Source organism: Ostrinia furnacalis, unplaced genomic scaffold (genome assembly GCF_004193835.3).
Source record: "Ostrinia furnacalis isolate ACB-3 unplaced genomic scaffold, ASM419383v2 OfSCF4596, whole genome shotgun sequence".
NCBI classification, from domain to species: Eukaryota; Metazoa; Arthropoda; class Insecta; order Lepidoptera; family Crambidae; genus Ostrinia; species Ostrinia furnacalis.
In genome coordinates this window covers 43,939-70,456 of record NW_021134835.1, presented here as the reverse complement: position 1 = coordinate 70,456, position 26,518 = coordinate 43,939, and the positions used below count along the sequence as shown (strand labels likewise).

Sequence of the window (26,518 nt, the reverse complement as noted above, 5' to 3'; positions counted from 1 at the left end):
ACATGACGCTTACCTAATACTTTCTCGGCAAAAAATTGACAAGGAAATACAAGGCTACTACTAGCAAATAAATAAAAATACTTTAATATAATACAAATGTTTTTTAAATTTATTTACTAACCCTTCAAATTATTATTTGATTACTTACCTACTTTATCAAATCATAGTTTTATCATATTCGAACCCGGGACATCTGAGTCAGGTGATCTTACAGGAAGACTACAGAGGCGGCTAAAAGGGCAGTTTTAAAGTTATAAGGGTGGGTGGAAGGCCAGGAAGGAAAATGCAATACAAATCCATACTAAGGCGTTTAGGATACCATCCTAACCTACCATCACGCTACGGTATCGGATAATGAAGATTACTTAATGATGCCTATGAAGTAATTAATCATAAAGGTTAATCCGGCACCGGCTACGACCAATAGAATATTTACTATTTAAATTACACACTATTTATTATGTCGGCTATTATGTAGTGATTCAGAACGGACTACTATGCCGAGAGGTCCCGGGTTCGATTCCCGGCCGGGCGTTCCTACAACTACACGCCATTGCTTGCCGAATGAAAACGTATAGTTAGTATAAGCCCCCTGTATCTACCTACTTATTAAGCACCTAAGTAGAGGGATTATTTATTCCAATAATCCTAAGTGGCGACTGGCGGCGACCAATCCAGTGGTAACACCAACGGGGAACACGTCACTACATGAAAAACACGGCACTACCTTGTGGCACTACTTTTATAGCTTTACCTTATCAGAGCCCCGATTACGGTAATTTTTAACGTCAACAATCCAGACACGCTTCTCGATTCTGCGATACGATTGGTCGTTCAACAGCGTACGTCAGCTGTTTTGACCAATCGTATCGCAGAATCAGAAACGCGTCTGGATTGTAGACGTTATAAAAGTTACCGTAATCGGGGCTCTGTTCGGCCGTCTTCTACAGCTTAGCTCAGACTTACCTTGCAATTTGGCATGGATATGTCGCAGTCGGATTAAATAATCCGCTGTATTATATTATGGCTAGCCGTTTTGTAATACGGTGGTTTAACTGATCTGCGACAAGTACACAAATTCACTTGAAATAATAAAACACTCAAATGTTGTCAGAAGTTGTCTGTAGTTAGCCTAAGTTTTTTTTAGTAGATAGATAGTACATAATAAGACTTACTTACTTAGGTAAGTATACCTACATATATCCCGCACCAACCGTAGATACTTCATCGAGTATGATTAACATATTTATTGTTGATCCCTCAAAAACATGAGGATATGAAAATAATAATATTTTTTACGGTAAATGTGATAAATTGAAAATTATTAATAATCGCCGGTTATTATGAATAATTTTTAATTACCGACAGACGAGGTAGTGGTTAAAGACACTTTATTTCACATAAGAATACGACTGATTCACTTACTGAGAAACTATCATTATAATATTTTTTTCAGGTAAGTAAAAGTAATAAATTAAATGTTTTAACTTAGGTGAAGATTTTAAGGAGTTTTTAAAAAATATTGCGTAATCAGTCTCTTTGTCTAGTTAAGTATTCATAAAGCTTATTTATTCATAAAATACTTTGACATCGGAGCAGAAAGCGCTACCTACCTACCTACCTTAATAGGGGATTTTTGTGTGTGAACATGTCGCGGTAAGAATTCTGCTACGGCATGCGGCCACTTTCCATGACCTACCTAATCGAGTTATTCTGACGCTAGCTGTCAACGAACAGGGGTGGATTCAGATTAAAAGAGGGGTCGTTTTATTTTGGCCGGGGTTGATGGTGGGCGGGGAGGCTACATTAGGGCGGGGCCATACTATCGGAGTCCTAGCCCTCTCTGTTCACTCACCATTTCAGTGGCATGCTCACTGTGTGTCGCATCCCACTGGTGTGTGGTAGAGTGCGGTATTAAACAATGCGGGTGTAGTACGAAATATTTTTGTGGCAAAATGTTTGACATGGAAAGTGGTGGGACAGTGCGGTGTCCCGCGATGGAGGCGGCCGCGAGCGTGGCCCCCTTGGCCTCAGATGGGTCTCCATCCTCGGCCAACAGTTCAGACCTGTTTTTGTACGACGACTCCTCGATGTCAGACGGCAGTTTGTACGCCAGCGATCAAGAAAATCACTCAATTCCTAGAAAAAGGTAATTTTCTTTTTAATAACTTTAATATGACAAGTAATTAGTCATATAAAGGAACAAATTATGTATTATCACAATAAGGAATTAAAACGTACTTATCCCCACTGTAGAAACTAATAAAAGAATACGTTGTTAAATCAACAAAAATACTGAATTGGCTGAAATAATCGAGACAAAAATGTGCGCATTGCGAGTTACAGTACTTACCTACTTGTAGTTACTAGTATTCATTACTTTCTTGAAATGCATGAAAAGCAAAGCGAAATAAATGATATAACATCATATAGTTCATTATTGTATTAAAACATATTTCTAATGTTGGTTTTACCACGAAAATTAACTGGATCACACAAAAATTAAGCATAATGTCAATGACACATCTACTTACACACACAAAAATTTCGCTTGTACTTCTTTTTATGTCCGACCTGGGTGCGGTGAATGCCTAAATTAGGTAAATAAATAAATAAATATTTACAATACCAGCGAGATCAGCAGAATTAACGAATTAACTAAAATTCCAATAGTTATTGGTGATCAAAGTCGATATTATTATATAATATTGCAAGGTGCTGGCAATGAAACGGTTCACGGTTGCAATAATGCCCACTAAATATATAATTATCAGGGGTTGAATGAAGTAATTGTTGCAATTTTCATATCACACTGACTGAAATGATAGAGGTGTAGTTTATGAAACGTGTCTAACAAATAGAACTGTAAAAACCCGTCGTTGAAGATACGGCAATAAAGCATAAATTCCCTTGTGCTTACTACAAATAGAAACTGCATGAGAATTCATTCAGCGAACTGTAAGGAATTGTAATTTCACATCGAATATTTAAAGTCTTACTTCGTATGCGCTATTTCAAACCCTTCAACTGAAATATTTTTTAAGTAAGTTATTCACATCACTGAGCACTAAGACCGACGATCTGGTGAAGGTCGCGGGAGGTGTCTGGATGCAAGCGGCGCAGGAGCGGTCTTTGTGGAAATCCTTGGGGGAGGCCTCTGTCCAGCAGTAGACGTCTTTCGGCTGAAACGAACGAACGATATTGTGTCCAGTGGGCATAGTGTGAGTTTGCATCAATCCGACATACATTTAAAGTTACTTTTTTACGCAATCACTAGTGAAGACGTTTCATGGAAACTCACTACACTAAGGCCCAGAACAGACGGTGATACGCAACTGCAACGAAACTGCAACTTTCTGATGAATGAAACTGAAATTGAAAGTTTCAAACTGGTCGCGTCATGTGTGGTCTCTCAACGGACGCTATGGCAGAAACTTAAATGCAACTCAAAAGTAACTAGCAGTTGCAGTTTCGTTTCACCGTCTGTTCTGGGCCTAAGCCCTCAGTTTCTCGGCAATTAAAGACTTGTAAACTCACAGGCCAGAATGTCGGCGGTTGCACAAGCGTCGCTCCCGCTGCCCCCAGCAGCAAATTCAGCAGCGCCAAGCCGCCAACTTGCGCGAGCGCCGGCGTATGCAGTCCATCAACGATGCTTTCGAAGGCCTGCGCGCACACATCCCAACGCTGCCATACGAGAAGCGCCTGTCCAAAGTCGACACGCTCAAACTGGCCATCGGGTACATCAGCTTTTTGGGTGAACTGGTGAGTCATGTTCCATTCTTCTTCCATTCTCGACCTTCACTGGTTCGGTTTCATTGGGGGCCAAGCTGTAGATCCTGGCTATACAGGAGTTGCAGAGGTGGGAAAGAGTGGTGGGATAAGTCCATGCAGTTATTCCTGTACGTTGTAATAGGTAATAATCCTACAAATTTTCCAGGATGAACCTATTTGATATTATGACTCGATCTGAGCTCAATCTATATCATACTTTATCGGCAATATAAATGTGTTCTGGGCGTAGATAAAAAGTGCCCACCTTCCCACCGGAAATCGTATGATGATCTCTTATTAAGGGGATATAACAACCACAAATCCTTACAGTTACAACTTACAACGCATATCGTTTATACTCACAAAATAAATACTTATTCACTTACCTACCTAACCTACATTTCTCAATCATGTTCATGAGAAAAAATGAACATGATTGAGAAATGTCCATGAAAGTAATTTAAAATTTTATTACTAGAGCTAGACCTCTCTATGAATGAAAAATATTTTCAAAGGAGACATACTTTTTGTGCTAAAATAGTCTTGGATAGGCACACCAGACACCAGTAAGAAATATAATATTGATCCCGCTTCAGGAAGCACAAAAGTCGTTCTAAAAGCTTCTTACGTATCATAATCCCTTTGTGATTTCACCGTAACGCCTAGACGGGAATCGTAGCGTTGTCGTAGTATCGTAGACAAGCGTAGACAACATGCGCCGTAGCAAGACGTAGCTCGTAGGCGGGAATCTTCGTAGAGCCTTGTAGATTTCTTCATAGCGCAAAGGACATTATATTTTTTTCCGCAATATTGGTCTACGACTTTTTTATATTTTTTTAACTACTCGCCCTTTCAATGAAAATATTTTTGTTTCTAACAAAACGTTTTTGGAGAGTCTAATTAAAAGTCCCGAAATGAAAAGCCTAGAGCCGGGTCTAGACGGATATAATATAAGATTACTGAATTCTACGTGTGAACGGCACTACAAGCATTACGTGTAAAGTGCTTCCCATACTATTTCCATTACATTACACGATACATTACATTACGCGTTACACCCTTCTGGATCCGGCTTTAGCTTTAAAACCACAGCATAATAATATCATAGTAATAATAATGAGTATTTTGATAATATTGAGCTACGATAAACAAAAGCAAATTATATTTATGACCAAACCAGAGACGTCTTCTTACCTAACATTATTAGACTTTTACATTCTGATAAAAGATAACAATATCGTATAATATATCGTACCAAATAGGTATAATATAAAATGCGTTACGAGTACTATGTAATGTAACCATGCTGTCTTATTTAATTTTTTTAGTGTTGTTATAATACTTCAGTAATGCATATTTTGTTCTAGGTACGGGCTGACAGAGATTCGCCGGATTCAATGCTGTCAGGAATGGGAAATGTAAAAAATAAGGAAGAACAAAAGAAAGTTATTATAAGAGGTAAGTAACGACAACTCATTTATCAGCTTAAAAGAGAATAAAAATAGAATTCTAAGTTTTGCAAGATCAACTTTTTATCAAAAAGTTGCCTAAATTATGTAGCAATTTTTCTTTACAAATCATCATAAGGATTGACTTTAGCGAATTGTTTTGAACAAAACAAAAGTAGTTCAAAACAAAATGCGAACACGTTCTATTCAGCAACATCGCCAGTAATAATGAGACCTATTATTAGCCGCCACAGTTGAACAACTTTGTTCCTAAACTGTAATAACTGCAATTTTCGTTTAATTATTCACACTACTGCACCTCTAGCATGAACAACTTTCGTCTTCGAATCGTTTGCGTATTCGACAAAATTCAATAAGTACTCAACCTTCGAATTAAACGATAACGTGACAATTTGGATTGTCAAAATATTAAGTTTCGTGCAACTATTTCTCATACTAAGTTCACTTTACACGGTTCACAAAGGCGCTGTTTTAGTTTTCGTGCTAAATCTTTTGATGGCGATTCGAATACGCAAACGATTCTAAGTCGAAAGTTTTTCGTGCTAGATGTACTGAGTTCTGAACTATGAAAATAACGGACTTAGGTATTTAATAATGAATGAAACCTACTAGTGTTATTGGTTACGGCACGGTCTAATAATAGGTACGCTGATGGTTTTATTACGGTGAATAATGATGGAGTGACAGGAAAAGAGAGATCATTTTGAAACAATAATAGCGCTTTAAAAAATGGCTATAAAAAACTAAACTATATTAGGCATTCTTAGATAATAATAAATTGGAAGTAAAACGGTCCCTAAATAGAGTCATGAAATCATGGTATACATTTTGAGTGATTTTGTGTATTTTTTTTCGCTTCGTTTTAACAAAAGCAGTAGGTAGGTACATAATAGTATTTCTAGAGCAGTGTTTTTCAATAATAATATGTTTCATGACACGACCCCCTTAGCATGAAATAATATTTTGCGACCCCCTGACCGCTCGCCTTTTTTCATAGTTTTTATAATGTTACAAAGATCCCAATATTTCAATCCATTTCATGAATTTGCATAATTAGATTTCGGGATTAGATCTATCTTTATAACTTTACTGTTTTTTTACTGAGGTAGTTTTTACGAACTCTCGCGACCTAGAGGCATGGGGTGAAAAACACTGTTCTAGAGCAACTTGCTCCAGAAATACTATTCTCTAGAATATCTAACTAAATAAAAAAACTAACCAAAACGAAATGGCAATGTCACGATCCCTCGCCGTTGAACCGTGCCCGATGACCCCCGCCCCCGCTCTCCAATTTGTTTGTGCACCTTTGCTAATCGATGCCACTGGAGCCCTAGCCCCTCCGTGGGGTCAATTACAACAACATATTGCTTAATGACTGACGATTTTGTTACCGAATAACAATTTGGGAAGAAATTATCTCATAGATTAATCTTTATTGAATTTCAGCGTTAATTTCTATACTACAATAGCAAATTATAATAGTAGGTAGGTACCTATACTTTAAAAAATAGGTAATGACGATTAAACGGAACTTACCTAATTACGAGTTCTTACTAATATTCTATGCGAAAGTTTGTATAGATGTCTGGATGTCAACATTGTTTGTTACTCTTTCACGCAAAAACTACTGAACGGCTTATGATGAAACTTTACAGTATTATTGTTTATAACATAGAATAACATAATTTAATTATTTAAGGCTATAATTTATGACGATCTGTGACAAATTAAATTTCACGCGGGTGAAGCCGCGGGCAAAAGCTAGTAAGCAATAAACAAACTAAAACAAAACGGTCTGCTTTTAAAAGAACATTAGTGTTATTTTGCAAACGTAGGCAGTCCAGCCTCTCTGTAGGCAGAGCTTTGTGAATACAATTTCATCAAATTGATCAGTGATAGGTAATGACTTTTCACACGCATCCGCGGCATCGCGTGCTGTGATGACGTCACCGCCGTCATTGCATATCTAACTGGTCCAGGTGCATCCCTGGTTCCCACACTCCCGCGCATTGCGTGATGCGCTCTATGGGAACAGGGAAACTGTCATTCCATTTGATGTACCTCTCGCAAATTGGGGACGGGTACTGGTGGGAATCTATTTATTATACCTATCATTAAATGCTGGGCTATTAATAATGATAATGTTTATTAAATTATGTTCAGTTTTTCTTCTGTAATTGTGTCCTAACTGTAATCGAGGTTTCTGGTAAGTAAAAGCTAAGCTTAATTTTAATACGTCTACTTAGCCATAAAATATTCAATACAAGTAGTTTAAAAGTAACTACCTAACTTTCTTTGTGAAGTTCTTTTCTTATTCTGTAGCAAGTTTTGTTTTGAAGTAGGCCGAAGTGTTTCGAACATTGGATTTTATCCATGAAATTGGAAGGTATAAGAATAAAATATATGCACAGCAGTCTACACGGCTCGAAAAGCGAATAAAATCAAAAATCCAAATCCAAATCAGAATCTAGGTGAATAGTTGACTTACCAAATTGAATGCATATTTATATGACTTGTGTGTGTGTTTTTTTTATCCTTTATTATGTGTTCAATAAAGCAATAAAATATTTAATAAAGTTGTGTATGTTACGACACCGCACCAGTGCCACGGTCTTACCGTGCCTATACACATCTTTCAACTGAATTTATTCCGCCACTTCTCAGCACCAGCTGATAATAAATGTTGTCTAAGTAGATATTGCTATTGCTATATTGGGACGCGTACAAGTGTCCTGTAAATGACCTTTAAATACTAATAAAGAAAAATAATTTGAAGGTTCGATTCACTTAATTCGCGATGACATCATCTTAGACTCGCGATAATAATATTATCTTTCAACGTTTACAATTTGTAAGTAAGTACTCTGCACTTGTCCCAGCTGAAAGTACAAACAAAGGGGACAATGTCTTTGTGTGCGAATCACACCGAAGCAAATTGAGAGATCCCCTAATAAACAGTGGGGCGGGGTGTATTAGAATACTATTAAGCTCTCAACACCCTACTCAAGCGTCTGCTTAATGGCACTTTAGAGCTGTGTAAATAGTTTTGCTCTTCGTAATGCTTCTTTCAACTTTCCACAGTGCAATACTTACCTACTAAATTAAGATGCAAGCTAGAAACTTTATATATATATTTTTTTTTTTTTATCCACAACGAGGAAGCTCTTGGTCTGTATCTCACCTGATATAACTACTTATATAGACACTAACTACAAAAGCTTATGAAAAAACAAACTTGCATTCAGTGGAGAGTTCTTTTCAACTAGGTAGGTACCTACCCTTAATTCACGACAAGTTACTTAAAATAAATGCGAAAGTTTGTATGGATGTCTGAATGTTAACATGTTTGTTACTCTTTCACGCAAAAACTACTGAACGGATTTTGATGAAACTTTACAGTATTAAGGTATTATTGTTTATAACCTAGAATAACATATTATATGGTCTATGTTTTATGTCAATCTGTGACAAACTATATTTCAAGCAGGTGAAGCCGCGGACAAGAGCTAGTCATAAAATAATTATTTAATGTAGGTAAGTAAAACAAACTGTCTTTGTAGTAAATAAAAGGATGATCGATCGAATACAAATTATTAAATTATGCCAATAATTATAGCCAGGCGAATGAAATGAACAATTAAGTAGGAACTTTTATAAATGCTTCCACCTTCATGAGCTTAATCATAAGTAGGTAGGTTAGGTACCTACTCTATGAATTGAAAGTAGGTACAACATCTACCAGGACCAAGAAATCTCAAAAGAACAAATTCTTATTAATATTTTTTGCCAAGTAAATAAAAATTACCCAGTCTAAAATATAGTCCGTTACTTCACGTGGGTGAAGTTAATTATATCCCTATCAGAACACCACCAATATTATCATAACAATGAAACGATAACGATAAAAAAGCCCTACACCGCTCAAGTGCGGGACATAATCTCTCTTTCAATTAATAAAAAACACCTTATCGAAATGTAATGTAGGATTTACATAGGGATTACGCACACGTGCAGCGCCCTCATGTTTGTGTGCTTACTTTCTGTTTGTACTGTGCTTATTTGAGAGCTTCTGAAAGAAAGCCTCTACATTGTACGCTTGAACCTAGCTGTGAATGTAACTTGAAATTAATTATCTTGGGAAAGTACCTAGATCTCCCTAGCTAGAGCCAAAATCACAATAATCGATAGAGGTGTACCTACTGAATACAACTTTACGACTTCTTTAGTGCACCACACCGAAAAAAGTATTATAAGAACCTAGAACCGAACGAAAGAACCTACCGGCAAGGAGCAATATCCTACTACTATCCTACTAATATTATAAAGGAGAAAGTTTGGATGTCTGGATGTTTGTTACTCTTTCACGCAAAAACTACTGAACGGTTTTTGATGAAACTTTATCGTATTACTAGCTGACCCGGCGAACTTTGTTCCGCCTTAATGTCAATAAATAAGCAGACTTTTTTATTTCGAACGGGATAAAAAGTATCCTATGTCCTTCTCCTGGCTCTAAACTACCTCCCTGACAATTTTCAGCTAAATCGGTTCAGCCGTTCTTGAGTTATAAGCGAAGTAACTAACACGACTTTCTTTTATATATATACACTCGCGAGCAAAAGTATGGAATCACTTACATGAAGTTGTTTCCACGCGAATTTGTGTACTAACGAATTTGTTAGGAACAAAACAAGTGGCACCATTTTAAAGATTAAATTTTTATCTTTAAATTGATACCAAATTCATTTAAATCACACCAGTATTTAAAAAGATATCCCGGCTGATGTGAAGAAGTAATGAAAAAGACATGTATGAACTGTTTGATACGTCGCGAGTTGCGGCCTATTTACCCCCTATAAAAGCACGCGTTTTCGGATTTTTGCTTTCACACGTTGATTCATACACGTCTCCGCTTCTTTTGACACTTTACCTGGGATTCTACACCTTCAGAAGCAGCACAAATCGTTGCACTATTGCAAAAAGGGCTCAGCCAGCGGGCTGTCGCACGTCAGCGCCACATAAGCCAGTCCTGGGTTTCGAAAGTTTTAAGACGCTTTCGGGAGACTGGTGGCTTTATCCCGAGACCAAGTTCTGAACAGCGCCGCTCGAAACTGACGGCAGGTCACCTATAAGCACCCTTTCAATTTGCTCGTACACATCTCGATGTTAAGTCGAGCAAGCCACTGTTTCAGCGAACCAGCACTGCACAAATCGCTCCTCAGGCCGCCTATAAACCCGACCTCTTCGACTGCTGCCCTGCAAACACAGTTTGCATTCATCGGAGAACAGAACTCGCCTCCATTACTCGCCTTCCCATCGAGATGTGTACGAGCAAATTGAAAGGGTGCTTATCGGTGACCTGCCGTCAGTTTCGAGCCTGTAGCAGGCCTTTTTGGAGTCAAATTCTATTGCTTATATCTTAGACGAACTGTCCACTCGCTAACAGCTATCTTACGAACATTTCTGAGCTCTTGATGGACATCGATTCCAGTCCAATGACGATTTCATAGAGAGGTTGACATGAAAAAACGGTCTTCCCTCTGTGATGTGCACCGGTGCTGTTCAGAACTTGGTCTCGGGATAAAGCCACTAGTCTCCCGAAAGCGTCTTGAAACTTTCGACACCCAGGACTGGCTTATGTGGCGCTGACGTGCGACAGCCCGCTGGCTGAGCCTTTCTTGCAATAGTGCAACGATTTGTGCTGCTTCTGAAGGTGTAGAATCCCAGGTAAAGTGTCAAAAGAAGCGGAGATGTGTATGAATCAACGTGTGAAACCAAAAATCTAAAAACGCGTGCTTTTATAGGGGCTAAATAGTCCGCAACTCGCGACGTATCAAACAGTTCATACATGTCTTTTTCGTTACTTCTTCACATCAGCCGGGATATCTTTTTAAATACTGGTGTGATTTAAATGAATTTGGTATCAATTTAAAGATAAAAGTTTAATCTTTAAAATGGTGCCACTTTTTTTGTTACTAACAAATTCGTTAGTACACAAGTTCGCGTGGAAACAACTTCATGTAAGTGATTCCATAGTTTTGCTCGCGAGTGTAGATTGTTTATAATTTATGACGATCTGTGACAAACTAAATTTTACGCGGGTGAGGCCGCGGGCCAAAGCTAGTCTTATCTAGTATCCTGCCTGGATTTTTATTTCCCGTTATCAACAGTCCTTTACAGAAAGTACAAAAACATATTTATTTATTTATATTATGTGTAAAGGACTGTTTGTTTGTTAATAAAACCGCAATGCAAGTTGTTTATTGGCATGTTTAAAAAAAAACTTAAAACAAGAGCGTGTCATTTGTCAAGTTAATTTCACTCAATTTCACTTCCAAAATATTTTTGACCGATCTATTACAGATTTTATTTTTAAAATTTTTATTTACTTTATTTTAAAAATGCCTATTAAAATTCTACTTGCGCGGCAAATATTCGACTCGACTGGGGTGCCGACGGTGGAAGTGGACATGGTGACCGAGCTCGGGCTGTTCCGCGTCGGCGTGCCCTCCACCGACAACAAGAAGCTGGCCGAGGCCGTGCAGCTGCGCGACAACAACCCCGCCGAGTACCACGGCATGGGCGTCAGCAACGCCGTCAAGAACATCAACACCATCATCGCGCCCGAACTCATCAAGCAAAACCTCGAAGTCACCATGCAAAAAGAAATCGACCAATTCATGATCTCGCTCGACGGCACAGAAAACAAATCCAGACTGGGCGCCAACGCTATCATGTGCGTCTCCCTCGTGGTGGCCAAAGCTGGAGCCGCCAAAAAAGGCGTCCCCCTGTACAGGCACATCTCTGACATGGCCGAAGTCACGACAATCATTCTTCCAGTCCCGCACTTCACGATACTGACCGGCGGCGTCATGGCTTCGAACGGTCTGCCCTTTCAAGAGTACTGCATAATGCCAACTGGAGCATCTTCGTTTATGGATGCGATGAAAATCGGCACAGAAATATATCGCTACGTCAAAAACATAATACGTTCCAAGTACAAAATCGAAAATATCTATGTCAGTGATAGCGGCGGATTCGCGATACCTCTGGAGAGTCATCGAGATGCGCTCCTTTTCCTGACAGACGCGATCAAGCAGTGCGGCTACGCAGGCAAAGCCGAGATAGCTATCAACGCTTCTGCAACCGATATGTTCAAAGACGGCGCCTACGATTTAGAGTTCAAGAATCCCAATTCTAACCCGCAAGAATATATGTCTTCGGATAAACTTGCTGAAATATACCTGGATAATATAAAGGAGTTTCCCGTGTGCTCAGTGGAAGACGGTTTTGAGTTCGATGACTGGGCTGCGTGGTCTAATTTGACTGCGCGTACGCAGAGTCAGGTGTTCGGGAACGATTTGACTCAGACGAATTTGAGGAGAGTGGGTTTGGCGGTGGAAAAGAAGGCGGGGAACGCCGTGGCGTTGCGTTTGAACCAGGCGGGTACGCTGAGTGAGGTGATTGAGTGTTACAAGTTGTTGAAGGCGAACCAGTTCGGCATAGTGGTGGTGGACCGGTGGGGGGACACGGAGGACCTGTTCTTGGCGGACCTGGTGGTGGGGCTCTCGGCAGGGCAGATCAAGTGTGGGGCGCCCGCACGCAGCGAGCGCGTCGGCAAGTACAACCAGATCCTCCGGATTGAGGAGGAGTTGGGCGCGCTGTCTAAATATGCCGGGAAGAATTATCGTGGTCAGATGTAATTTACAGAATTTTCAATAAAACTTTTAATTTATTGAACTAATTAATTTTTATTTATGACGTTGAAGTTGTAGTAGAAAATTCGCTTTTGGATTTACTGACGTCTTCTATAATCCATGAGTGGATCCTATGGGGGAGACGTAACATTTATTTTTCGCATATAAGTAATTTCTCAATGTTAGTTTAGGCGTGAAATACTAATAAAGTAGCTTTATTTATTTCATCCATCTACCTCACTTAATACTTAGTTCAGTCAGGGCAGGACGACAAACAATACGAGAACGTATCAATTAGCTACTTAATTATTTAGAACACCGACAGTTAGGCACCCTGCAGGTGATTAAGATTTTGGGGAACCGCGACAAATGGGGTAATGACAGGATGCGGTCATTATAGTCCCGCTATTGTGCGGCTGTAAACTGTTATTAGAACACTTGTGGCACTAGCCGATTGATTGTCAATTTTACACATGTAAGCAGTAGTGTATTTTAATTACATATACAGTAATTTATACAGTGTGTCCGGGCATGTAGTGATCAAACTTTGAGGGCGTAATCTATGGACAATTTTATCGATGAAAATACTTCAAATTTGGGGTCTGACCCATTTCTCGAAAAATTACATCGATTTAAGTTTTTAATTTTTAGTTTACACCTCTTCTTTAAAAAACAAGTGAAAGCGTGGGTAGCTTAACATTAATAGGCAAATATTTTATATCATACGATAGCCAATAAAATTATCTATTAGTAGAAGAAGAAAGCAGACACAAGTTTCATACATTTTATGGGAGTAAGAATGAATTTAATTAGAAAAATACATTACTTTTTTCACTTCTTTTTCAGTTAAGTTCCAACACGAGAAAAACCAGGTCGTTAAGGTATGTTTTATTTGCATTGTATTATTAGTATTTGAGCTATTCTACAAAACGAATGTAAATTTATTAGTCTACGTCTATTAGTTTCGACGTAATTGTTGAACAAAGATACCCCTTTCCAGCGGTTTCCATAGCGCACGCGACATGCGAAAATGCACTGCCTGAAAGAATCACACAACCTATTCCGATTACTATGGAAACCGCTGGGAAGGGGTATCTTTGTTCAACAATTACGTCGAAACTAATAGACGTAGGCTAATAAATTTACATTCGTTTTGTAGAATAGCTCAAATACTGATAATACAATGCAAATAAAACATACCTTAACGACCTGGTTTTTCTTGTGTTGGAAAATAACTGAAAAAGAAGTGAAAAAAGTAATGTATTTTTCTAATTAAATCCATTCTTACTCCTATAAAATGTACGAAACTTGTGTCTGCTTTCTTCTTCTACTAATAGATAATTTTATTGGCTATCGCATGATATAAAATATTTGCCTATTAATGTTAAGCTACCCACGCTTTCACTTGTTTTTTAAAGAAGAGGTGTAAACTAAAAATTAAAAACTTAAATCGCTGTAATTTTTCGAGAAATGGGTCAAGCCCCAAATTTCAAGTATTTTCATCGATAAACTTGTCCATAGATTACGCCCTTAAAGTTTGATCACTACATGCCCGGACACACTGTATAATTTAGACGGCCGTTTGGTGTAGTGGTTCAGAACGAACTACTATGCCGAGAGGTCCCGGGATCGATTCCCGGCCGAGCAGAAATTGAAATGATGAATTTTAATTTCTGTGATGGGGCTGGGTGTTACTATGTATAATATTTACTATGTAGGTATGTATTTACAAAAAAAAAATATTTAAGTATGTTTGTATCCGTTGTCTAGTACCCATAGTACAAGCTTTGCTTAGTTTGGGACTAGAAGCGTAGTGTAAAAATGTCCAGGGATATTTATTTATTTATTTATATCGATAATAAACCTCCTACTGCTCCTACTCACAAACACAGTCATGTCCAATCTTTATGAAAATTTTATGACGTAACCAGATCGGTTTTATTTAAGACTAGCTTTTTCCCGCGGCTTCACCCGCGTGAAATAAAGTTTGTCACAGATTATAGCCTATATGTTATTCTGGGTTATAAACAATAATACTGTAAAGTTTCATCAAAATCCGTTCAGTAATTTTTGCGTGAAAGAGTAACAAACATGTTAACATCGCGACATCCATACAAACTTTCGCATTTATAATATTAAGTAAAAAGTACCTAAGTAAGAAGACTTTAAATAAATGGAAAGTCCTCACAGCTAAGTTACTTACTACAGAATAATAATATATCACCAACAATAAAACTAAACCGACGTGTTTAAACCTATTAGGTAATTTAGTTTTATTAGCTAAGAACTAATTTCAGTAATTTAATAGTACGCTTTATCATCGAATGATTACTATTTTTTCCTCTTTCAACATAGAATTAGAGATAGACTTGTTGTTAGGGATAAAAAAAACTCTCCAAATTGAAAAATAAAAAATTGCACAGCTACAAAAATAGGCGCAATAACAACAAAAAAAAACAATGAAATATTAATCGACAGGAGAAACAGGTCAACGTAACCCTATCAATGCAGGCTGGGGTCGTGTGGTCCGTAACAGCGCGCACGTGCGCCCAACCCCCCAAAATAACACCCGGGCATTATACCACATTATACCACATTCGCAACTCGCCCCTTAAACTCACTCCAAATAATTGCAGATAAATAAACCTTAAGTTCGTGCCCACTGGGGTGTTATTGTCCGAGAATAATTAAATGTACAGCGATTAGAGATTAGCCACTTTACGTAAACAACTTTAAGAGGAACAAATGCCTGCTGCATTTCAAAGTAGCAAATATGTAATAGTATAGTTAATTAGTAGGTAGAATACTTTTCCCCGTCTTCTCAACATTTTTCATTGATGATTACTATAGGTACCTACATAACAGTCGTAGCGTGATTTTTTCTAAATTGGACTTAGTAATTCTTATAAGATTAGCGCGTTCAGCCAAAGAAAGTAAAGAAACAAACTATTTAGCTTTATAATATTAGTATAAGATTTACCATCTTTAAATAACTATTTTACTACTACTATTTAAAAAGTCCATTTACTGATCGACGTTTGAATTATGATTTTACGTAGTTTCCTTGCACCATTTTCAAATTTTCGCGTCTACAGAAAAGAGGAAACTGGGCAAAAAGTCACAAGTCAGTCCAAAACGGTATTTCAATAGTCACTTAGGCCCACTTTTTTGATTCGTAGTTAAAATAACTAATTGTTAAATTTTGCTACTAATAGTTAAATACTAACAAAATGTTTACTAATAGTTAAAAAATGTACTAAAAGTCAAGTTAACCATTGTTCGAAAAATATTTTTTTTCTGTTTAACCACTTGTCATTTGACATCTGTCAAATTTGACTATTGGTTATTTTAACTACGAATCAAAAAACTGGGCCTTAGTAAATTCTTTTTTGCAGGCAGCAACTTGCAAGCTCACTCGCTCTCGTGGTCGCGGCGCGGGGAGCGACCCCCGGGCAGCACTCTCCATGCCAAGATCTGGATACCAGAGGATCCCCGCCTCTTCAACAACGCAAACAATGTCATGGACAAGGAGGAATTAAGATAAATTCTCTTTGTTTCGCAATATAGGTATTCATTGATCTCAATTATTGTTACTAATTTCAGTCTATGGTAAGCCAGTTAAAAATTGAGGGGAAAATAGGTACCCAGTCTTACTGGGCATAAGAAGTAGCATTTGCGTACCGGACTTTAGTTCGTGCTACCCCTGACCCTACAACGTGCTACTACCTTCTGGAAGTTCTGGCTAATGATTAGTAATGATATACTAAATACATAACATGTAAAATGATTGAAACATATTTTAGAAAGTAAATTGTTCCCTGTCTCCTCATAGAAACAGCACTACAATACACACATTCATAGTATATTTTTTATTTAGGTACTTATTGATGTTCTTGTATAAAATTAATATTGAAAATAATTATTATGTGACTGGCGACAGCAGTAAAAGTATTATTTAACAATTAACTTAATTAGCTTAGAATAGAATACATTTTTGACGTTGAACTAAAGACACCAAGGAAAAATAGAGTACTTAGGTAGGCTTAAGATGTTCAAAAATCCAGTATTAGTAGTAATTATTTTAACTATTAAAAATGTTCATAATATAGCAGGTTTTAAATTGGAATTAGAATAATCAGGTAAATGTAAAGTGTTACCTTAGATATTATGGGTTAATTTATAGGTAGTTGAAAGCCGACCAACTTAATTAATACATACAGTGACGTGCTGGTGACAAGCATGATTGACATCATATTACCCTCAACCTCAACGGACGTCAATATTGCATCGATCAAATGCAGTAATTACCTACTTGAAAAATGGGTTATCAGACGTACGATATTACCTATTCTTAAAACCCGAGTGACGACATTAAGGCTGAGTTGCACCACCTAACTTTGAGGTAACTATAACGTTAACTGGTGTTTTTTGTATGGATTTTGACAGACTTTTGAGGTTTGTAAAAATGAAAGTAAGATGGTACCCAGCCTAAGTAAGTACTAACTCATTTTCTTATTGTACATACAATAGGTAATTATAAATTAAATTATTTTGTTTGAGGATGTTAGCAATTACTTGAATTTTAAATAAGTCAATTACATAGTGTTACAAGCGGGGTGATAGGATTGTAGTAAAGGTATGCTTCAGTCTGTAACAATCAATTTTAGATATAGGTACTTATTGGACCTATGTATTTACGTCATATTTTTATCCTTTTTCTATACGCCGCGGCGCGGCGCCGCGACTACGCCCGCGTGAAAAATGGGCTGCTTTTAGGATTTTCCCGGAAATTATTCGAAATTTTCTCGCCGTAAAAACCTAAAACGCTTACCAACACATTTAGCATTTTGAGATTCATTTTATTATAGATTTTCACTGAGAACTAGGTATGTCGTTGCTAAAAATTGGTATGTAACCGATAAACAATTTTATTACTTACCTTTGTAAAAATATAAAATCTTATTAAACCAAGATGTTATTTCTTTTGCTGATATTTAAAACTGTAATGTTACTTCTAACTTTCTTCATGATTAAGTAGGTATTATAATTTTTACCATAGTTTAACTACTTAATTTACATTATAGCACAGGATTGTACTTAATCTAGTCAGTGTATAGAATGGTAAGAAAAACAGAACTTATTGTACCTTTTATCCGTTCGCAATAAATAATTTATTGAATTTATTATTGATTTAACGTAGGTTGTAAGATTTTTATTATCCTAGTCCAGATCTAATCAAAATTGAAAATATGTAGTATGAGCTTATTTAAAGCAAATCGAGCATGCTGGAAATACTCTGTTAAATTAATATCGTGATTGGAGCATTTATTTCCAAAAATGTGCGAGTATTTGGGCTGTCAATAGGTACCTATTACTGTACCACCTATATGGCGTAGGTAGGTACCTACTCGTATTAGTAGGTACACCGTAGATAAGCGGTTCCGATCAGTGCTGCGTGTGCATTAAACAGGTGTTTACTTTCCCGAAGGGTGCGAATTACGCAGCGAGGCACTGACGTTGTCTTTGATCACACTTCATAGGGTAAATGTACCAAATATTCCGCTTTTCGCATTATATCGATGCCTAAGAGTGAAAACCTCTTTAGCGTAAAATTTAAAAACCCGCTTTTATGACCATAGTTAACTGCATGATGCATCCCCGAGGTTTTCAGTTTAAGGCAACGATATTCAGTTTTCAGAAAGTATAAAATATTATAAACCACGAATAAAATACCAAAACCTACGTTGGCAATACGAGTAGTGTTTAATTTTTCATGGCATCCCTGTAAGTAAAACTTAATCGTCTCGGCTTGGGACAAGCACACGAACCGCGGCGGTGCATGCGTGGTCGTCAATAAGCATACGGTTCGTCGTCCGCGAGCTTACGGCTCTCAAACTAATCAAACCTGCGGTCAGCGAACCGTAAGCGCGGAGTCCGATCCGACGCTGATTTCAGATCCGCTTACGTTTACACTTAAAGTATTTGACAGCGAAGCGGAAGCGAAGCCATTGTCAAATAATGAAAATGAACTAAAGTCGCGAATAAATAAGAGCCTACTTACACGAGGGAACTTGATACGGGTGCCCTACCCTATTTACAGGTAAAGGTACCTACTACGACCAGCCTTTAATTAAGGTTTAAAATATTATTGTTAGTAAGAGCACGCAAGGCAGACCACTTTGTGAACACAATAGCATTTACTTGATTATAAATTCATAAAGTGATATAAAAATGCAATAACTGGTTCAATTTCTATTTGCTTGGTCTATAATTAAGTTTTCTAAATTAGAAAGGACGTGGACAGCTATGAAAGACATTAGAGGAAATTAAAATGAATACTGGATTATTTTAATTGGAGAAAAAAATAAGTATTCATTTTTATTAACTACCACGCGCCACGGCATGAATAATACCTTTTATACACCTAACTACGTAGGTAACTATCCATACATACACATTCTACGAGTACTCGGTAATCACAGGATTTTTAAACGAAGGTGATATTTAAATTCTTCATAGGAGTATTAAATATTTATTTTAAAAAATCGACATCAATGACCATCAGTTTCTTCAGGGACACAAATTTAAATACCTAAGTATAGTCTTAATATACGATGTAAGACGGATTTAATTTTTAATTTAGGTAGGTAGGTAGGTTTTTACCATTTTTTTTTATTTAGTTATAGTTTAGTTTAGTAGTTATTTGTTAACATTTTGTTGTATATAAGTATAGAATATTGTTAGATTTGAATAAAAATAATGCTGATTTAGGTAGGTATGTGAATATTCTTGAACACTACAAATGCTCCAAGAGCGAATGTAGCAATATAAACAAACTTCGGAACGATACTAAATTTGGAGATTCTTGTAGTCCGTTGAACAATCTCAAGTGTGTCGAGCATAAAGAGCATAAAGTTCACCGATTTTCGGTAGCTGGGATTTCGATTATTCGGCGAGTGCTGTCATGTAGCGTTCCTGGGCGGCGCCGATCGATACACCGCGAGGATTGGCCGCACCTGCCGGTTCCCACGCCCCCTCAGCCCAGCCTTGGATATTGCAAATTAAATCGTGGAAACCAATAATTTCGCTATCACGGAAATTATAAAATTTATTACAACCCTGAACTAAAAACCCTGAATACCTTACGAAGGTTTGCATAGCTAATGCTGTTTCCTTTCGATCGACATCAAAGGAAACTTGACATTGCTTCTATAGTGGAGGATGTACCGTGCTGTCAGTTAACTGCCACTACTTTATAAAGGTTAAACTAGCTTTTGCCCGCGGCTTCACCCGCGTCAAATTTAGTTAGTCACAGATCGTCATAAATTATAGCCTATATGTTATTGTGGGTTATCCCAATCCCAACTAATATTATAAATGCGAAAGTAACTCTGTCTGTCTGTCTGTCTGTTACGCTTTCCCGCTTAAACCTCGCAACCGATTTTGATGAAATTTGGCATAGAGATAGTTTGAGTCCCGGGAAAGAACATAGGATAGTTTTTATCCCGGTTTTTGAAACAGGGACGCGCGCGATAAAGTTTTTCTGTGACAGACAAAATTCCACGCGGGCGAAGCCGCGGGCGGAAAGCTAGTAAACAATAATACTGTAACGTTTCATCCAAATCTGTTCAGTAGTTTTGCGTGAAAGAGTAACAAACATCCAGATATCCAAACTTTCGCATTTATAATATTAGTAAGATAAGATTACCCTCATTTTTAAGTGGGGTAGGTCAGGTAGGTCCGAGAAATTCATGATAACCACTAAGTACCTACTCCTTTACAAAAATCAAGAGGTGAATGTTGAGTGAGATATTACTGGAAGACTAAGTTTATACCAAGTAATATAGATGGAACCTAAAATTTAGTTATTATGTTTAGGCAATAGTGAGGAGATAAAATTAAAACCGTTTTTAATTCGTTTTCATGTTTCTTTATTTATATAAAAAAACTATTTTCACAGAAGAAACGTTCTGAAAGATGACGATAATCACAAACTCTTTCTACGAGCCAAACGAAGTACAAAAAGTTATACGTTTTAGATTATCTTCAAATTGGACTGCAGTACCGAAATTAAAACGTGGAAGGCATATTTTATTGGTAATACGTATCTCCCATCTTTACATATTTAGTTATTTTGAAAAGAGGTTGGCTATTTTCAATAACCACAATTTTTAAAAGATTTTTTTTCCACGTTATCCATGACATTTTTAGTTTTGTTCAGACCGGCTAAACTAAACTTTCAGTCATAGTTTAAAAACACTACCGTCTATGCGATACTGTGTTGTCGTTTTATCGGATATCAGCAATACAGTTTGAAAATGAACTAATACATTGCAGCTAATTATACAAATTATTTTAATAACAATACTACATTGCCAAATGCCTGGTTGTTGGGTGGGTGATATGTGACTTTTTATTTATTTAAACCAAAAGAGAACATGTCCAAGGGAACTCGATTAAAGCCGAACATGTCACCCACCTTACAATCCGTTTATCTCTTTTTTACTAAGATAATAATTCATTAGTAAAGTCGAGTACATAAATATATTGGCAGTGCCACAATATTGCAAAAGATTATATCACAGTAGCGCAGTCAGTACTGCGTTACCGCAACATATTGATGAACAGCTTATATTATTACATTTTATTGATGTTTGAATTTGTATTGAAATATTTAATCGTTAAAGCGCTTACAATATTTTTAAACATTGGCACTGCCAATATATTTATGAACTCGACTGTACCTATGAAACATAAATATCATTATGCCTAATATCTAAATTAATCAGACAAAAAATGTAAATAAGTGCTCAAGGCGTTAATGTGAACAAAATAAGACATTTCACTTGGATGTTAGCGACAATTATGTCAGTTATTTCGATAAACACACACACGTGAAACAAACCAAAGTGCATGATACTGATAACTCTTTGATATAAAAAAATGTGTAGTATGTCCACCACCACCTTTTATACGATTAGGGAAATCTTAATTATTTTAATAAGTCACAAAGCCTTTTTAACTACTTACTCGTTTACCAAAATATAGCCCATTCTCTGAGAAAAACTGAGCTATTTTAGTATAAGCTTATTAGTTTTCTATCTTACTTAACAGCATTTTATATCCTTAAATTCAAATTTTCTGTCGCTAACATCCAAACCATTATATTTACATAATTCAAATTCATTTATTATAATAATATTACACTTTATTTACCTATTTGCAGCAAAATAAGTTGATGCATTTAAACTAACAATATTGAGTAAGAGTTGGTAAATCTTCAGACTATAAAATTACATTATGTATTACTCTACTTTTAAAATACTCTTAAATATAATAATATGTATGTGAATAGTAAATTATTATCACGTTATTGTTTTATCTCCGAGGGTTAATTAACTAATTTTAATATTAACATTCGACCAGTCTATGTACAAGGCAACTTGAACTTTTTCTAGCGCCACTGTTTATGGTGCCAGCAGAAGAACTGGCACCGTCACAAGTGTATGTAGTAGAATCCAAGAGTAGAATATATGGTAAAAGACTCAAGTATAGTCGCCAGAACATGAAACTACAGGGTGTTAGGTAAATGGGTATATGAGCCCAATGAAGATATTAATTTTCAGATTTGACCATACCATTTATACAGGGTGTTAGGTAAATGGGTATATGAGCCGACACTAGCCCATGTTAACATGGGCATATAAATGGTATGGTGAAGTCAGAAAATTGATATCTTAATTTTAATAATTTTAATTTTCATACAAATCGGATTTTATAAAATTTATTTTGTATGAAAATTAAAAAAAATAAAATGATGATATCAAATTTCTGACTTCACCATACCATTTATCGATGGCTCCTACGTATAAAGGCGAAACTGCCGCTTACGCCTTTTTCCAATTATTTAAGGAATGATTTCATTTTGCTCTAATCTATAACGTCAGTAAGAAAAAAAAATTTTTTTCCATTAGATACAAAATAAAATTGTAGGCAAATAGGCGTATGTGCAAAATTACGCCACGTATAAAGCCCAATCATACGATTCGTCAATCTATACGAGTAGTTGCTTACATAAATATATATTTTTTATAATCCAAATCTTAAATAAAGCCATGAAAATATATAGCAAATTGTTTTATTTATAAATTTTGACACATTATATAGTTATTTAATTTTTAGCGTTAAGAGTCGCATCTCAAACTAATTTGAAAATTATAAATAACTTGAAAAAATCGAACTGCCTAAAGGCATTGTGGGTTAATTCCCGCCTTAGGCAGTTCGATTTTTTCAAGTTATTTATAATTTTTAAAAATATGACACATTATGTTAAAAGACCTAACTAAATCTCGAGCACAGTATATGGGCGTATTTGCGTTAAAACGTAATAACGATACATTAAACAACTTTTTCTAACTGATTTATTATTAATATAGCACATGATAACAATTAAAATAATTACATGCATAAATAAAGAGAGTAATCGCTTAGAATATTATATTTACGTTGTCATTTAAGTCTCTTTACGTTGAACAATATAAATTAAATTATAGAAATGTGACGACGTAAAAGGGCAATGCGTAAAATCTCAAAATATATAAGAAAAATATAAAAAATAATAACAGCAGTAGCAAAAGCATTACATGTTAAGGCTAAATGTGAAATTTCATTAAATTCGTTTTAGTAGGTCAGAAGATATGACCCAAAAATATGGTTCTGGCCACTAAAATGGCTCTCCTGTAAAATTTACTTTTTTCACTTACGCCAGTATACGTAGGAGCCATCGTTATATGCCCATGTTAACATGGGCTAGTGTCGGCTCATATACCCATTTACCTAACACCCTGTATGCCCATGTTAACATGGGCTAGGCTAGTGTCGGCTCATATTCTCATATACCCATTTACCTAACACCCTGTATACATATTTGAAGAAAAACAAAAAACATCACCTATTTTATCTAAATAAGACGACATGGTATTGTATTAAGATTAATGTGCTGCCGAGCACTATATTCTTGCTCGAAATGTGTACAGACAACGGCACATCAAACTTAACTTCGTAATATCTTACGTAGTTATTATAACAGTGCTGTTTTGGAACAAAAATGTTTAGTCCAAGGTGATGACGACTGTACATAGATTTGCTAAAAATTGCGTGTTTAGTCAGTAAATACAAAAAGGTATAATATAAGAAGTTATTAAGAAATAAAAATATCAAACATACTTTAGGTTTAAGCGTAAAATACAATTCGGAATCAACTTTAATACTCTGTCAGCACTCATCAATCGCAGATGATGCGGCCGTAACTGATAGATGAATTGGAAGATGATAAAAGAGCTAGCGTGTGATACTCAATATAAGAGTTAATTGTTTAATAAAATCGTGACATTATTTGAGGAAGATGACGTTAAGTAGTAGATGCGACTGTTAAATATTGTATCAAGGAAGCGATATTATTGGGAAGAAAGATTTAGTTTAAGATATAGTGCTAGATTAGAATATTTAGATAAATGTAGGTTTACTAGAACGATAACAATTCTAAAGATATAGGCAGAAAGGGTAGAGACAAAGGAAGCATTAGGTTTGTACAGTCGCGGAATGAAAAGGTTCGTCACCTTAGTGTCGGTTTTCGCTTGCACTAGGTACTGTAAGAGTCAAACCTGCCAACATAACCGTGCAAGAAACAGTGCTGCTAACATTTAAATAAATATGACGTTTGCTAACGAATAAGATTTTGCTTGTTTATTTTTCTATCCCATCTGTGCAATGTTACAAAATGTAGTTGTTTTTATTTAATAGATAATGGCAGGTTGAACCAACAAGAAGGTTTTAGTTTATCAATCATAATAATCTTCTTGACAAGTTAAATCGTCAAACAACTTTGATCTGAATAATTTTGAACTTTACTGACGAACAGTTAAAGATTATTTTCTCTAACTCGAGATTATTCTGTAACATAGTTTCAAAAGGTAATATGTGCTCGCGATTCGTTGAAGGAATCAATTTGAAAACTGACGAACCTTTTCATTCCGTGACTGTACAATGTCAAATTATTGCATCTTAAAAGCTAACAATTCTTTATTATGTAGAATATTTTATATTTATTTACCAACTCTTAGCAACTATTAACATGCAATCATTTCATTTATTCTAACAAATTCCAACAACTACAAAATTCACCATGATTCAAATGATCGATTTGTCAGGTATAATTAAAAATATGTAGCTGTGTATGTAGTTACGGGTTTATTAATTTCAGATACAACGCAGAAAGAGGCCAGTCATAGAAACATTGTTTTTGAAACGTTATCTCGCTACACTTCGATGTCGTTTGAGACTTTGACCAGTGATTGTAATTTTTGTGATAAGTAGGACATTTTGTTAGCCGTCGTTTACTACGAGCCATAGGCGTACCGAATAGGCAGCTACACCACTTTTCAAAAGTTCTTTAATTATGCTAAGATCATTATAACAGGCCCGTTCCACCTTTATACAGGTACACGACGTGAATTGACTTTGATTTTTTGGCAAAAATTCCCGAAAATTTAAATCTCGGTCAATCTGTAGATACGTTACACGTCAGACTTTGGGTTACGCACGATTGAAATTTCATTTCAGACAATTTGCTTTGGCCTGATTCAAGTTATTAATAATTACATAACTAATAGGAATTGTTTTGTGCAACGCAACCATCATGATTTGTGAGAAGTCCTGTCCGCCTATATTGGGGAGTAGGAATTCTAATTCGACAAATATCAATAGCCCAGTGCCCTAACGGACCAGTCCATTGCGTACTAGATGTGCCACCGGTACATGCTTCTAAAATGTTGCCCCCGTGACACGACACAACTAATTATGCTATTTACGTAACTCCGATCCAAACCATAAACATAATGATAGAACTACATGTTTCAGGGAATTAAGAATATATTTAGGTTAATCACTAAGAAAAAATAATAATTAGGTATTATGTAAAAGTAAACTTGTAAATATGTACTGGTTAACGCATTCAACTTAATTACTTTTAATCTTTCGCGTGTATTATTCTTATAGCTGAACTTAGTGTTAAATTAAATGAAGCGTGATGCTCTTAAATAAACAATATCCCACCAAAAACATTCTGTAAAAAACTAGCCAAGTCTCGATGGAGCTGCTTGTTTATCTCTAAAAAGTAATGAAATCTAGACAAAGTCGTGCCAAGTCTATGGTTCCTTACTGCGATTTCTTTAATATTATAGTTAATGTTGTGTGACTTGGCCGTTGAAGGGTGACAAAACCAGGTGCTCCATAACACCATTGCACCAATCTGTCGCCAGAAAAACGTTGATTCAACAATAACCAGTCAATTGTAGGTTTAATAAAGCTGCGTATTTCAATAATATTTATGTATGATTATCATAATAAAGATTGTTCAACGGCCAAGTCACACAACATTAACTATAATATTAAAGAAATCGCAGTAAGGAACCATAGACTTGGCACGACTTTGTCTAGATTTCATTACTTTTTAGAGATAAACAAGCAGCTCCATCGAGACTTGGCTAGTTTTTTACAGAATGTTTTTGGTGGGATTTCACTTCT

General features: G+C 36.2%; 1 protein-coding gene and 1 long non-coding RNA gene across 2 annotated transcripts; one reads left to right on the top strand and one right to left on the bottom strand.

Annotated features, from left to right (window-relative positions):
• The first annotated feature begins 1,875 nt into the window (after positions 1–1,875).
• On the top strand, positions 1,876–12,942 carry LOC114359700 (enolase). The gene is made up of 4 exons (XM_028314184.1): positions 1,876–2,149; positions 3,540–3,762; positions 5,139–5,228; positions 11,660–12,942. Exons 1-4 carry the CDS (start codon positions 1,956–1,958, stop codon positions 12,938–12,940), a joined length of 1,788 nt encoding a protein of 595 aa, XP_028169985.1. The 5' UTR covers positions 1,876–1,955; the 3' UTR covers positions 12,941–12,942.
• A 3,895-nt stretch (positions 12,943–16,837) lies between these two features.
• Positions 16,838–19,468, bottom strand: LOC114359702 (uncharacterized). Its single transcript, XR_003656439.1, has 2 exons — positions 17,683–19,468; positions 16,838–17,652 (listed from the first exon to the last, which is right to left on the bottom strand). It is a non-coding gene; the product is annotated as an uncharacterized LOC114359702 (long non-coding RNA).
• Between the last annotated feature and the right edge of the window lie 7,050 nt (positions 19,469–26,518).